Source organism: Pinus tabuliformis, chromosome 4_2 (assembly GCF_031772625.1).
Source record: "Pinus tabuliformis cultivar Carrire ecotype Pingquan chromosome 4_2, CPIR1, whole genome shotgun sequence".
Classification (NCBI taxonomy): Eukaryota; Viridiplantae; Streptophyta; class Pinopsida; order Pinales; family Pinaceae; genus Pinus; species Pinus tabuliformis.
In genome coordinates, this window is record NC_142304.1 from 520,581,900 (window position 1) to 520,596,284 (window position 14,385).

The following is a 14,385-nucleotide window of genomic DNA, read 5'->3' on the forward strand; positions in this document are numbered from 1 at the left end:
TCATCAACTTAAAGAAGCAACTTTATAACATAATTGGTCAAGTAAACCCCCTCACCACCAAACTTGTCTATCCACTCCTCTAATTTGTCAATGTATTATCCCAAATAAAGTAGGAGATAATGAGCATCCCTACTTGACCCCAATATCACTTCCAAAACATTGGATGAGTCTCCATGTTATCTAATTTTCTTAAATAACTTAATAATCGAAATATAGCTCATGCTTCAATGGTAAAAGCCCCTACTTCTGCCAAGACAATTTCATATGGAATAGTTGATTTAATCTTGAGGCTATTTGTGATTACATGTTTTTGTAGTCTCTCCATTTGTGTCCAGTTTCTTGCTGAAGTGTTGCTACTCACCCATACCTCACATCCGTGTATAGAAGCTAAGCAGTTATCCATGTCACATGTATCTTGAGGTGAGCTGATGTGGAAGCTCAAAGACAAACAATATTTACACCATAGTCTATCTATTCTATGTTTTGGCCTTGTGACCATTGTTTTGACTAGTGGAGTACAATTTTCACCTCATGGTGCAATTTTTTTATTTTTATTTTAAATGTCCACAAAGGTCGCATAAGTGCCAAATGTCCATTGGGTACAATTTTCATCGTCATGGTGCAATTTTTTAATTTTTATTTTAAATGTCCACGAAGGCTGCATAAGTGCCAAATGTGACCATTGTTTTGACTAGTGGGGTACAATTTTCACTCTCATGGTGCAATTTTTTTTTTCTTTAAATGTCCAAAAAAACTGCATAAATGCCAAATATGACTATTGTTTTGACCAATGGGGTACAATTTTCACCCTCATCGTGCAATTTTTTTATTTTTATTTTAAATGTCCACAAATGACGCATGAGTGCCAAATGCCCTTCGCCCCAAAAGGAAGTATTGATCAATATATGTATATAATTTTATTTATTTCTATATATAAAATTTCAAATTTATTTTATTGCTTGCTGCATTAAGGTCGAGGCGAAGAGATTTGAATGTGTGCCGCTATGCGAAGTACTCCAAGAATGTCTTTTTAAGTCGAGAATTTACCAACCTAAAATGAACGGACTCGCTGTCAACTACCATCGCTTCCAGGAAGTTGCTCTCGCTAGCGAGGCTTGTCTTTACACAAAATCTCAATTGCTGTTACTTAATTTGGTTCTCTTTCTCATGGTGTCATTATTTTGATACTTATTATAGATACCTATCTATATTTACTAGCCATATAATTTACATGACTATGCTTATCATAACTCATTTGTCAACCACCAATAACAAAAACTATCACTTATCATTATTTGTAAATACATACCATCACATCACCATTAATAAAAAAAAGACACCAAACACCCTAAAAAACGTACTAATGGTTTATAAAGAGCTAAACCCTGGCCTAAATCATTTTCAAATGTTAACCTAACTCACCCTTTTTATTTAAAAAAAACGAAAACACACCCATAAAAATGAATTAAATCTTCAAAATTTAAAAAGAATTTGACAAATCAATCCACTAAATACTCAATCTCACAAATCGGCACTCAACTACCAACTACCAGATAGTAGCCACGTGATCTCGAGAGACCCCTTATCCTTATTCTTTTCCGCGAGCTAATTGCATATTAATTTTTGATTTGTCGCAAAACACATAACGTTCTGCAGTTTACACTGCGATACAACACGCAGGGCAGGTGTTTGCTCCTACTGGCGCTTTAATTTAAGCACACAGAACCCTTAACTGCATTTTGGGTTCAGGAAAACAGTAAGTGCCTTTGCGTCTGTTAAATTTTGTTTAGCGGCGGGTTTAAACCCTAAGACAGAATGAGCGAAATGGCGTCAGAAGCAGAGAACCAGAAGAAGCCTACTACAGCGAGTAACGATGCAGAGGCATCCACGTCCTCGCCGGCATCGCCTTCCACGCTAGCAGCCAATTTGTACCGGAACCCAAACATCAAAAGGAAGCCGGTTGTCGTAATTGTGGTTGGAATGGCAGGCAATTTTTTGAATACCATGGAGGTCCAAATTTTATATTTGTGATTATAATTTCTTATGTTTTGATGTTTTCACGGAATATTTTGGGGATGGCATCTGGGCCTAGAGGAGGTTTTGGTCTAAGCGATACTGAAATTGTTGCTCCTGGTATTGGCAGGAAGTGGCAAGACAACGCTGTTGCATCGACTTATTGCTCACACAAAGACGTCAGAAATACGAGGATATGTTTTGAATCTTGACCCTGCAGTGATGACTCTGCCTTTTGCTGCTAATATCGACATTCGAGACACTGTCAAGTACAAGGAAGTAATGAAAGAGTTTAGCCTCGGTCCCAACGGGGGGATTTTGACATCTTTGAACTTATTCGCTACCAAATTTGACGAGGTAAAATGTTTTTTAGTGTTCCATTTATCAAAAGTATATGTTGCTTGTTTTATCAACATTTCGGCTTTAGTTTCCTTGGATTTTCTAGACTATTGTCTGTACACAGGAGTATGTTTTTCTGTAAATCTTTATTTTCTTTTTAATCTTCCCAAGGTGCATGGTGCTGTATAAACGCAGCGTACCATAGAAATGTTAATGTGTTCATAAAAAATTTAAGATTGTTATTCTAATAAAATTAACTTCTATCATAATGATTGCACTGCAAACCCAAGGGATTTCCCACATTTGTGGATGGCATCCTAGTAAACTCATCGGCATAGACTTGTATGCCTCACTCATGGATATTTGAACTGGGCGCTCGCTCCGTGGGTCAAATGTGCAGCAACATTGGCAACAACTGGTTGATTAATCCCATGAGCTATAAGATATTTTTTTATTAGAAAAGGCATTCTGAAATAAGCAAAAAATGTGCTTGGCAGTCAAAATTGACCTGCTTTGTGCACCTGTGTCATGGAAATAATAAGTTTTGGAAAACCAAAGAAATGACAGGCCCCAGAGAGAGCAGGAAAGGGGGTCTTTTTCTGGCTAAATACTCTCTTTGAGGTTAAAAAATTAAAGGGAATGTCTACGATCAAGGCATGCTTAAAGGGAAGTTAGTTGGTGACTAAATGCAACATTAAGGCATGCTTATCCTATACATGTAATTTCCTCCCCATGGATAAATGACAATTCATTGCTTTGTATGTGTGGCCCTCATGTAATAATGTTAATGCCTTTTTCCCATGGAATGAATACAAGAGATACTGATATGTTGTTAACGTGAACTGAACCCTACTGAAGCAATAGAACATGCTACCCTTAAGCTCTTGGTTAACCTACATGATCGGAAAGGGGTTATCATCATCACAAACTTTTTATAATTAGTCATCACCACTCTATAGCTGTCCTTGGCTTACTAGTGGCCCACATGTTTTAAGTCATAATGATACAAGCACATGGTGACTATCTTTAGTGAAACACATCACAAGCCTAGGATGTGTGGTGTGTAGAACAAGTACAATCTTGAGAGAATTTAGATTAATAAAAATCCAATCATGAACATGGAGAAATCTAGATATGCCATCCAAACACAAACATTCACACTTGAAATAGAGATATAACGCTAAAGCTCTTCCATTTTCATCAAAATGGGGAAAAATACTTGACAATATAATGAATAGGATGTAAAGATTGAGAAATCATGTATGCCAAAGTTCTAAGGAGAAATGTAACACGAAATCTTATTTTCTAGATGACTAAGGATCTATATGAGCTAACAAAATGTATGTACAAGTATTTTATACAAATGCAATAAGACTTAATTACTACAAAAGTGGTTGGTTTTCCACGTGATCTTTGGTGACAATTGAGATTTCTACAATTGTTGGCATTCTTAGTTTTAGGTGCAAGCATAGGATGTCAAATGGTGTGCATGCGAGATTGGAAGTTGGCATGAAACCTTTGTAACAATGCACGCATGGTGTTGGAAGACTGAAATGGATGTGTGTGTTGCTGCAAAATCTAGCAGGCCTTGGAGAGGGGTACCCTTCAGGGCTATTACTAGACCAAGAGACAAAAATGGGGTAGTGGCCCAATGTCACCACAACGAAAACCCCCTGCTTTTTATGGACTTTCACCAATGGGAGGAGTCCTAGTATGAAGTCACCTATGATGGATATTCTAAGTACAAAGGTATATGATGACCAATAGGCTTCTAAGGGAAAATCTTAACTTAATTACAAGGTTCCAATCCAAATGGAGGCAAATTTCTTTTCCAAGAGAGGTTGAATTTATGAGGCACAAGACGTAGGGCTTGATTAGCAAGTTGAGTGTTAGGATGGCCAAAGGTGAAGGCAAGAAGAAAGGATTTCCAACAATGTTTTCCATAAGACAAAGGCACATGAAACCCTCAAATAAGCCCCTAAGTTGTAGCAACACCAAACTAGGGTTCACCTTAGGGCAAACAACTAGGGCAAATGAATTTATGAACGAGATTGAAGTGGATACCCACCAAAAGGAGAGATTTTGTGGCAAATATTATCCTCTTGAAGTTTATGCTCTTCAATGTCTAAAATACTTCCTCCCTAGAAATTCACACCAAGCCCTAGCTTGGATGCTTGGCCTTAAAGGGGCCGAATTAGGTCAAGAGAAAAAGAGAGAAAATTTATAGATGAAAAGTGAATACTCCTTGGGAGGATGGAGTCTTTGAGTTGATTGGATGACTAAAAGTTGCTAAGGAGGGAGGACAATTGATGCCTTAGCATCAAGAACCCCAATGATTACCTATGTAATGGATCAAGAAGTTTTATGGGAGAGCTAATCAAAGTTCACCACTAGGATTATCATTCACATGTTATTCATGAGTAATGTATGCAACAATGATATCTAGATTCTATCAAATAAATTTTCAATAAATTAGGGCACAATAGAAAACCCTAGATTCAATATATTCCATACATTAGACATAAAGAAAATATTTATCCAACAAAATGCTCACTTACAAGATAACATGCATGAAATTCCATCCATTAATCCAAGACAATAGCTCCAAAGACAAGTAGCTCCAAATATCAAAATGCATTCATAGATCCAATTTCCTCCACAAGACAAAGAGGCCGAAATTCTCAAGAGGTTGAAATATCCAAGTCCAAGTGATGATGAATTACAAAGTGTCCTCTCCTCTATTTATATGAGGAGGAATAGATACAATTAAGCCTAAAAGCCCCTAATCAACAAGTAAAATTACAATGATGAGGTGGGTTACAAGCCAACCCACTAGCCAAGACCTAAAACATAAAAATTTGCCCACACGTGTGAGCCGTAGGGCTAGATAAGTTGACGTCATCCATGCGTAAGGCTCTCTAGCGCATGCGTTGAGGGCTCAAGGTGCCATAAGTGATGTAGAAACTCTCTAAAATCATGATGTGAAGGTTGGCCTTCACATTTCTGTCAAAATCTCTATGTGGACCGCAAACTTCATCTTGGGGCACAATGGTGGTCTCATGGGTCGATGGCCATATTATCAATCTCAATTCCAACATTGAGGGCTTCCAAGGTGGTGCTAACCCTCCCACATATCAAGGGGTGAGACCATCCTCATTTGGGCCCTAGATTAGCTGCCATCCCTCATGAAGTGCTAAGTCGGGTGGGGGCTTGCTGGTCTAGGTGCATCATCCCAAAATGTTATCAAATGTAGGGCAAAGTGCCAAAATCCTGTGGGTGCTGGAGGTGCCCAAGGGTGCATATGATGCTCTGTTGCTACTTAGAGTCCCATGGCTCTCAATGCTTAACCTGTGGGTGTCAATATGGTTTTTTGGAGGCCTGAGCCCAAGTTATGTTGCCCAAGTCATGGTTGTGGAACCACTTAACAGTCACCTCACAATGTCTAGCAAGCAACAAGTCATCAGGTGCAATAATCATTTTTGCATCTATGTGGAGCAAGCCTGAGAGCAAAGGGCTATTTGACACTTCAAGCAAGGCCTCCCTTCCAAATTTGGGGCATTGAACTCGCAATGGTGTTTCCTCCCTAGGTAGGGGTGGCTAAAGGACAACCCTATTAGGTGTTTCTAGCCTCGAAGGGGAAATGACATTTCCTCAATCCACCCTTCAATCAATAGGTGCTATGTGAACAATGATGGTAACAGAGGGGAAAATACTTCACTGCCAAGTGCCATGGTCAAAGGGACCAACATATGCGAACAATGATGGTAATAGAGGGGAAAATACTTCACTGCCAAGTGCCATGGTCAAAGGGACCAACATGATGGGGATCCACATCCTGAGTGTATAAATGTGAGGAGGGAGCAATTGTGGATGCATGAGTTACCAACTCGACCTTTGTTTTTCCACCCCTCTTGTGTGTCTTTTACTTTTTCTTGATTTTTTTTGTATTATTGCTCGTAGCTCAAAGGGTTAGAGCTTGCTTTGTATGATGTATAGTAATTGTATTACCCCTCAATGATGAGGCAACTCATTGCCCATCGAGGTTGGGACATGCAAGGGTTCCTTTCATGATGTATAGGAGCAATATGGTGCTCAAGAACTGGGTGATGGCCATAAGGGGTGAGGTAGAGCTCATGCTAGGCTTTTGCCCACGTGCTAATGTGTATGTCTCGGCCATATTTTGCATTTTAATATTCTTTCTTTTATTTTGCTTGTGGCCAATATATGTTTTTTCCTTTTCTTTTAGCTACATCAACCTCCCAGGGCCAATTTCCAGGGCCCTACCCAGGTATGAGGATGTATGGGTGCCAAATCCCAGAGAACTAATGGTCAGTTGAACCTGAAGAATGGAGGTGGAATATAGGGCTTGTAATGTAAGATGGAAAGTGGTAAGTATGGAATAGGGATAGATGGAACATGCTATCTCAATCAGGGCTTCCCAAGTAGTGCCCCTCCTATACCCATTGGGCCATTAGGGGAGGTCCCACTAGACTAGGGTTGAAGATTAACCCCCCATTTAAGGTGAGGGAACAAGATCATGGTCAAAACCCCTCCTTCTTCCAGGTCACCCCATAATCCATGCCAAAAGCCCAAAGTACAAACAAGCATAAGCACCCGATTGCAAAATGAATAAAGTACCTTTTGATTAGAAGCCCACCTTTGTTCATGTGCTCCTATGAGGTGGGTGAGAAGTTATATAACTGATGCAATTGGTGGAGATGAATAGCAACACGTCATCGGCTATGTTGAAAATGTAGCAATGGAAGGTCTTCAAACTTGTGCCTTAGCCAATGAAGACCATGGATTTGTCTTTCTCTAGCATGAGTGTGAGCTCAAGAGATAGACTTCAGTTATGATGAGTTTATTTCTAGTTTACTAGAATGATCATCAAGGTTGCATGCGTAGAGTTGGAGCTTCAGTTGCATGGAGTCTTCTTCACTTTGACTAGAGGACGAGGTGGCAGTGACAAGTTTAGTTAGAATGACTTTAGTCTTTAGTGTTGATTGAAGAAAGTACGAGTTAAGACTCCAGTGTTGATTGAAGAAAGTACGAGTTAAGACTCCATTGTTGATTGGAGAGAGAATGAGTAGAACTCTTAGTTAACTCGCAATCACAACTCAAACTTCTAAATTGAGTTAGGCCTCCTTGCATGCTTGAATTGGGTCTATAAAGAGAAGGATGAAGGCACAAGATCAATCATTATTGTGAGATCATTCTTTGTGTGTGTGTGTGTGCAGAATTGAGGAGCTTGTGTGCTAAGATTTAGGAGCACAAGTGTGCTAAGAAATAGGGGCCTCTAGTGCGCTAAGAAATAGGGCTCAAGTGCATTAGGAAATAGGAGGCCTAGTGCGCTAGGAAATAGGGGCTTGATGTGCGCAAGGATTTAGGAGAAGTGTGCAAGGATTGTGGAGCATAGGATGAGGGATTCTTAGGGCAAGTCAAGGCTATTCCACTGGAGAACAATAGTGTTCTTAGAGATAGATTGCTGGCTGTAGAAAGCAGCGTGAATGTAATAGATCCAATTGCTAAAAAAGAATCAATAAAATACCACCACAAAGAAAGCGGGTTTTCCCTTTTGGTTTTCTTGGGTAAATCAAGCGTGTCAATTTGTGTGAATGTGTTCTTATCTCTCGATTATTTTTGTTGGTTATAGATTGTTAAGAAACTCTGTATCTTGGTGAAAGTAAATTTGGTTTCAGTTTTCAATTGCCTTGTTTTCAGTAAGTAGTTGCAGAGTTTCAAGGAAATTTAACAGGTTAGTGGTGGCTGTCAGGGGCTTCCGGCTGTCTGGCTGGATGTGAAGTGTGGTACAAATTTTTTCTCCTAGGGGTAAGAATGTCCATGCTGTTGTTGGCACCGAATTTCTAAACCTCTAGAGCTCAAAATTCTTTATGGGTTGCATGATAATTTTTCTCTATAAAGGAGGATGTTTTTGGGATGTTGACCCGAGGTACAAATGTAGCTTTTACATAAAATCTATGATATCAGATATGCCTATGTAGGGCCTGGTGTACACCATATCCCATATTGGATATGGGTATGATAGGTCTAGCATGTTTGTGGAGCTGTATACAAAAAAAAACCAGTTGGTGAGTGATTTTAATTCACCTAAATCTGAAGAAACTAATCCTATCCCAATGATTGTCAAGTTTCATGTTGGCTCTCTATATCCCAAAACTTGTATACATTTATAAGTCAATTAAACAATCAAAACATTATCCTTTCCCTTTTCTTGATCAAAGATACATATGGAGATAATTATTGTCTTTCTTTTTCTTTTTCCTCTTTACTTAATTCCATCTTCTATTGGGGCAGATTGATTCTCACTCTTCAAGATCGTAGACAGGCATGATTCCCTCCTTTCTTGCTATAATCCAATGTTTTGTCTTGCATATATCCCCTTTGGAGGTGGGAATATCAACACACCCTGCTTTGGGGAATTGTAGGTTTATTCATCTAGGTACCTTCCTTTGAGGGATCTTTATATTAAAATGTTCATAGTCCAATTTTTCCTTCCATGTGATGCCAGTAATCTTCAAAGAGAGTTCTCTAGATATTTTATGAATTCTATTTTGACAAATAACCTTGCATAGGTTGTAATATTAGTTCTTGGGGAGCATAAATAAATTTTCCATAGAGTGTTTTTAATGGTTAACAGGGAGTTAGGATCTCAAAAATGCAGGGGCTGGTTGGGAAGTAACCCATTTAGGTGTCAAAGATAGAGATTTAGAAGAGAGCTCAAATGAGGGGACTTAGGGTTTCATGCATAAGATAATATCCCGATAACCAAGGTTTGGCTCCTATGTAGAGTCAAACTCTACTATGAAATGCCATGAGCAAAAGGATGGATATAAGCTTCTATTTTGAGGAGTTTCCAGGATTGGGAATTCCATTGAAGGTCTATTGTAGGTCTGAGAGTCGAGCCTAGAGCCCGTTTAACCCATATATTAAGTCAAGGTCCAAATACAATTCCATTTGTTCTAGGGCCTCTTGACAGAGGGAAATAATAGGGATTGAGGCTGCTTTCTCAATGATAAAACATCCATTAGAAAGAAATTGAGAGGTTTCACTAGAACCTATAGGCACCACATCCTCCTTAAGGTTTGTGGGGTTTTTATGAGTGATCCATTTCTGTTACCTCAAATGTCCTGCTTAAAAAAACTTGGAAAGTCCTTATTGAACTTTTCAGAGGCAATGATTCCTTCAACTGGTTGGGGTTGTATTTGAGGCTTGAGCCTTGAGGTGCCTCTTTGCGAAAAAATCATGATGTTGAACCATTATTGCAAAGTCTCCCATGAAGAGATGTGTGTCGTTTTTTGAAACCGAACTCCATCGACCTAAACTCTGAAGGAAGGTGCGGATCCCATAACAAAGTAATTGAGATTTTGGTGGAAGCTCGGGGGTTCATATTTGCAATAGTGTTGTTCTAAGGCGTAGAACCCATACGATTTTTATCAGACTATATATAAAGTCGAACTGATGTTTTGTTGTTAAAGTTACTAGGGTTTACTTGGGATATATCTATTGCATTGGTTGTTGGAATCATTGGAATATATTGTTGGATTTATTTCATGTTGTTTTTGAAGGTTATCTTATTTGTGTGAAATTAGATCGTTTGAGAATTTTTTATTAAAACCCTATCTACTAGAAGGAAACCTAGGGCAAAATTTCCTTATTTCACTACAAATAGAAACTCAATGTTTGCAGTTTAAATTTCAGTTCGACACCTTCAGTTTTGTATTTTTGTGTATAAAAATTTAGTAAATTGTAAATCAGATTGTTTGCAGTTTAAATTTCAGTTCGACACCTTCAGTTTTGCATTTTTGTGTATAAAAATTTAATAAATTGTAAATCAGATTGTTCAGTTTTAAAAAACTAGCACGTTGGTAGTCAATAATTAAAATAGGTTATTCCATACCAGAAGGATCCCCTATTATTATTGAAAGTGTCTAGCTTCCTAACAAACTTTGTGTCAATATCCTATTTGTGGTAAATGTAGGCTTTCCACAATAAAAAAAAACTAAAATGGTTTGTGAGGTGTTGCTGAATGAATTGTATTCAATGATTTCATTTTGAATGGCAGCCACAAGAGACTATCTTTCTTGAAGGATCTAAGGGTAGCCTTTAATGCATTAGAGGAGAATAAAGTACTTAATGAAATCAATCCTTATGTTAGAAGTGCTATTGCCATTGAATTCCAATTCGTTGGTCGTAGAGGAATTTGCTGTGAATAGTAACCTACTATAGAGGTGCAGAATAATCCGACCATGGTGTTGTAGAACACAAGCCTATAATTAGAAATTGGGAAGAAATATGTGACAACAAACACAAAATAGGACTTAAATATGGACGTTACCTTTCATATTCTTGACTGTTCCAGACCAAGCCACTTCTACATCTCTTCAAGGGAATTCCACTTCACCTATTTTAGTTCAACATTAGAGTGCTTCACCTAGTTTAGTTCAACATCATAATGCTAAGTGCCAACATTATCATAGAATTGGTTACATGGAGAATTAACATTTTGATTTCCATCATTGTCTCCATTGTGGGAAGACAAGTCATCTTTCAAATAAATGTTGGAAGAAGTAGGTGGTTAAGCAAACAATTCATTGAGGTTGGATAAATTATTGATGATGGAATCAACATGTCAAGAAATTGCATAAGTCTTACCATCTAGTTCGTGGTCAACCAAAACCATCAGATACAATGACGAACTATTGTAGAACAAAAGAATCCAAAAGTTCAAGCTTGAATCTCTTCAACAATCTTGTCACCTTGCACCTAATAGGAGGAATATCAATGATAATATTCACGCTTCAAGTTTTGAAATCCCATCAATCAAAATTTGGGAATTCTAGCATGGGAACTAGTCTCCTCCATAAGATATCTACAATTCAATATATCTCTTCAAAGCAACATATTTAGAAAATTCTAGCATGGAATCTGGAATCCTTTCTTTGCTCTTCAACTATTCATTGGATGTTGTTCGACACCTAATTGCGTCTAAAAACAAAGAGTGCTTTAGTGATCTTATTTGTTCACTAATAGCAAAATGATCATAATATTTGTTCGCCAAATTAGCAGAAGACAACAATTTCTTCTAGCTAAATTACTTGGCAAATGATCGAATTATCAAGTAATTAGGGAATGTTTAGACATGGTCACTGTTCACTTTAAAAAATTCTACTCTCTCAAAATTCATTTCAAATGAACCATTCAACATCCATATTTGCATTTTTCGTTAAAATTTTGATGTTTTATGCTGAAACAATTACTTATTCCAAAAAGTTATTTTTGCTGCAATATTAATTAAGTAATTGTAGATAGAACATAAACCAAATTTACAATATAAGACAACCAAGAAAAAAAATGAGACAAAGAATTTAGGTCCAATGATGAGGGAAAAACCCACAAGGGGAAAACCCAACCAAATTTTTCTTCTACTAGATATCATTTGTTCAACAGAGATACAAAGTATAATGAGAGATCAAGAGAATGCGTAAGTTCACCCAAATTTGAACAATGTAGCATGAAGATAACTGGTAGCAGCAACAGATGCAAACATTGAATCAACCTTCCCTTCAACTGAATCAACACTGAAGCACTGAATCAACCTTGGATCACCAAGTTCTACTCTCCAAGTCTCTCTCTTTCACAATCTTCTTCAAGTCTCTCCAACTCTCTCTCGCTCAAGTTTGGTTTCTTCTTTCACAATGAACTAGTAAGAAGATGAGATTATATGAGATATATATATAGGAGCAACGAATTCTTCTCATAGAGGAGGAGCAATACACATGCCTTGAGGAAGAAATAGAAGGCCAGGACCTTATACAATACAAAGACGTGACGCACATTATTTACGAGCATGTCATGTTGGGGGAAGGAACAAGCAATAGTTGAAATAGTAAGGCCTGACTCCTCGGTCACTCGATCGAATTGGCAACTCGACTCTGCTATATCATAGTAGTGCCTACACCAATTCCAGGGTGGTGTTTCCCACACTACGCACCGCTCAAAAACGAACACCTGAGCTCTACGAGTCGGCTTACTGAAAGTCCTTTAGGGTAGGCTTTCAGGAACTTGAGCCATAGATGATGATAGGTACTCCTGCTTGGAAATAGAAAATACCACTGAGAAACTGAATGGACTTATTTATGGATGGCAAAAATGACCAAAAATATAGGGGGGTGTAACTCATGTCATTAAGGAGAGAAACACATGCCTTAGTAACTTATGCCATTAAGGAGAGTTATGCATGCCTTAGTAACTTATGCCATTAAGAGAGGAACACATGCCTTAGTAACTTATGCCATTAAGAGAGGTGAACATGCCTTAGATAAGGAGAGTGTAACATATGCATTTAAGAGAGCGTAAGAGGAATCTTTTATGACATGTCTTTAATGAGTGTAAGAGGAATATGCCATGTCTTTAACGAGTGAGTAAGAGAGAGAGTAATGTATCATTAAGAGAGAGAGAGAGAGTTACATAGTGCTATGAGAGACATCTAGGAGAGAGATGTGAAGTGATTGAGGTGATGAAGGTAAGGTGACTTGTAAGTCTTTTTAATAATAATATCATAATATCGTAAAGGATAATAATAATAATATTAATAATATTGATGATTAAGTCGAGATTGAACTATTAAGATTGATTAATGATAAGTTAAGTGATTTTCCTTCAACTATACTTGATTACCAATTGATGCAAGGTGATTTACTATTTTTGGAAAGTCATACTTGAGATGCTAGATATGACTTTTTATTTTTAGAAAGTCACTCCAAAATTGTCAAAAATGACATTTTTTCAAGGAAATTCATCCATGAGCTACCAATTTTCAACACTCCCTCTTAGCTCGGGAGGAATTTCTTTCTGCAACAAAGGTCTTTGCTTTCTCTGTTCATCTCTGCTCTGAAACAATGATGTCTCAATCTAATGAAGAAGAATCATCATAGGGGAGATTCATCTATCACCTTATATCCACTGATCTTCCCACCTTGACATAGACTTGGGGGGGTTACCACTTGTCAACACATGACAAGGATCACACACAACCAAGTCTCATCTCTGCTTGGGGGGATTACCACTTGTCAACACCTAACAAAGATTGTGCACAAGCAGGCCTCCTCTCTGCTTGGGGGGATTACCTCTTGTCAACACTTGACAAGGATCATACACAACCAAGCTTTACCATAAGAGTCAAGTGGTAGAACACCTGCATCCACAGACTTTGGGGGGAATTTCCACTTGTCAACACATGATAAGGATCACACACAACCAAGTCCCATCTTTGCTTGGGGGGATTATGACTTGTCAACACTTGACAAGGATCACACACAACCAAGCTTTACCATAGTCATTGGCCAGATGGGTGGCAATCCCAACAAGCTCAACTTGTGGGTAGGATGCAAACTGGGCTATACTCTTAGCAAGTCCCAGACTTGATGGTAGGGGGATTACCACTTGTCAACACATGACAAGGATCGCACGCAACCTATAGTTAAGGGTCCCCTTAGCCTCAAGAGCTCTCCTAGCTCCACTCCCAACTTGTGAGCTCAAATAAGAAGGAAGAGCATAGCTCAATGTTCTCGATCATCCATGACCGCCCCCACCAGGAAGGGTCACATTCATCAGTCCAAGTTGCTCTATGAATACCAAGAACTTCCCTTTCGGCAAAGGCTTGGTAAGTATGTTAGCTATCTGATCATCAGTCACAATATGATGGAACCTCACTGTTTCTCTCTACATCATATCCCAAATATAGTGGTATTTAATATCAATGTGCTTAGAATTGTCATGGAACACTGGATTTTCTGCCAGTCGAATCCCACTTTTATTGTCATAGTATATTATTGTCGTATCTAGTACATGCTCAAACAACTCTCCAAAGAGCTTCCTCAACCATACTGCCTCATAGCTAGCCATGCTAGCAGCAATGTACTCGACTTCAGCCATGCTAAGGGCTACAAACTTCTGTTTTCTGCTCATCCAAGATATCATGGCAGATCCCAAGCTAAAGCAACATCCAAATGT

At 38.3% G+C, this 14,385-nt stretch overlaps 1 protein-coding gene across 1 annotated transcript in view; it reads left to right on the top strand.

Moving 5' to 3' along the window:
• The first annotated feature begins 1,542 nt into the window (after window positions 1-1,542).
• The window catches only part of LOC149170272 (GPN-loop GTPase QQT2-like), a 97,272-nt gene continuing 84,429 nt past the window's right edge, over window positions 1,543-14,385 (top strand). Inside the window, exons 1-2 of the mRNA XM_089428975.1 lie at window positions 1,543-1,987; window positions 2,144-2,370. Of these exons, the coding sequence (XP_089285101.1) occupies window positions 1,816-1,987; window positions 2,144-2,370 (399 nt within the window). The 5' untranslated portion in view covers window positions 1,543-1,815. The remainder of the gene's footprint in view (window positions 1,988-2,143; window positions 2,371-14,385) is intronic.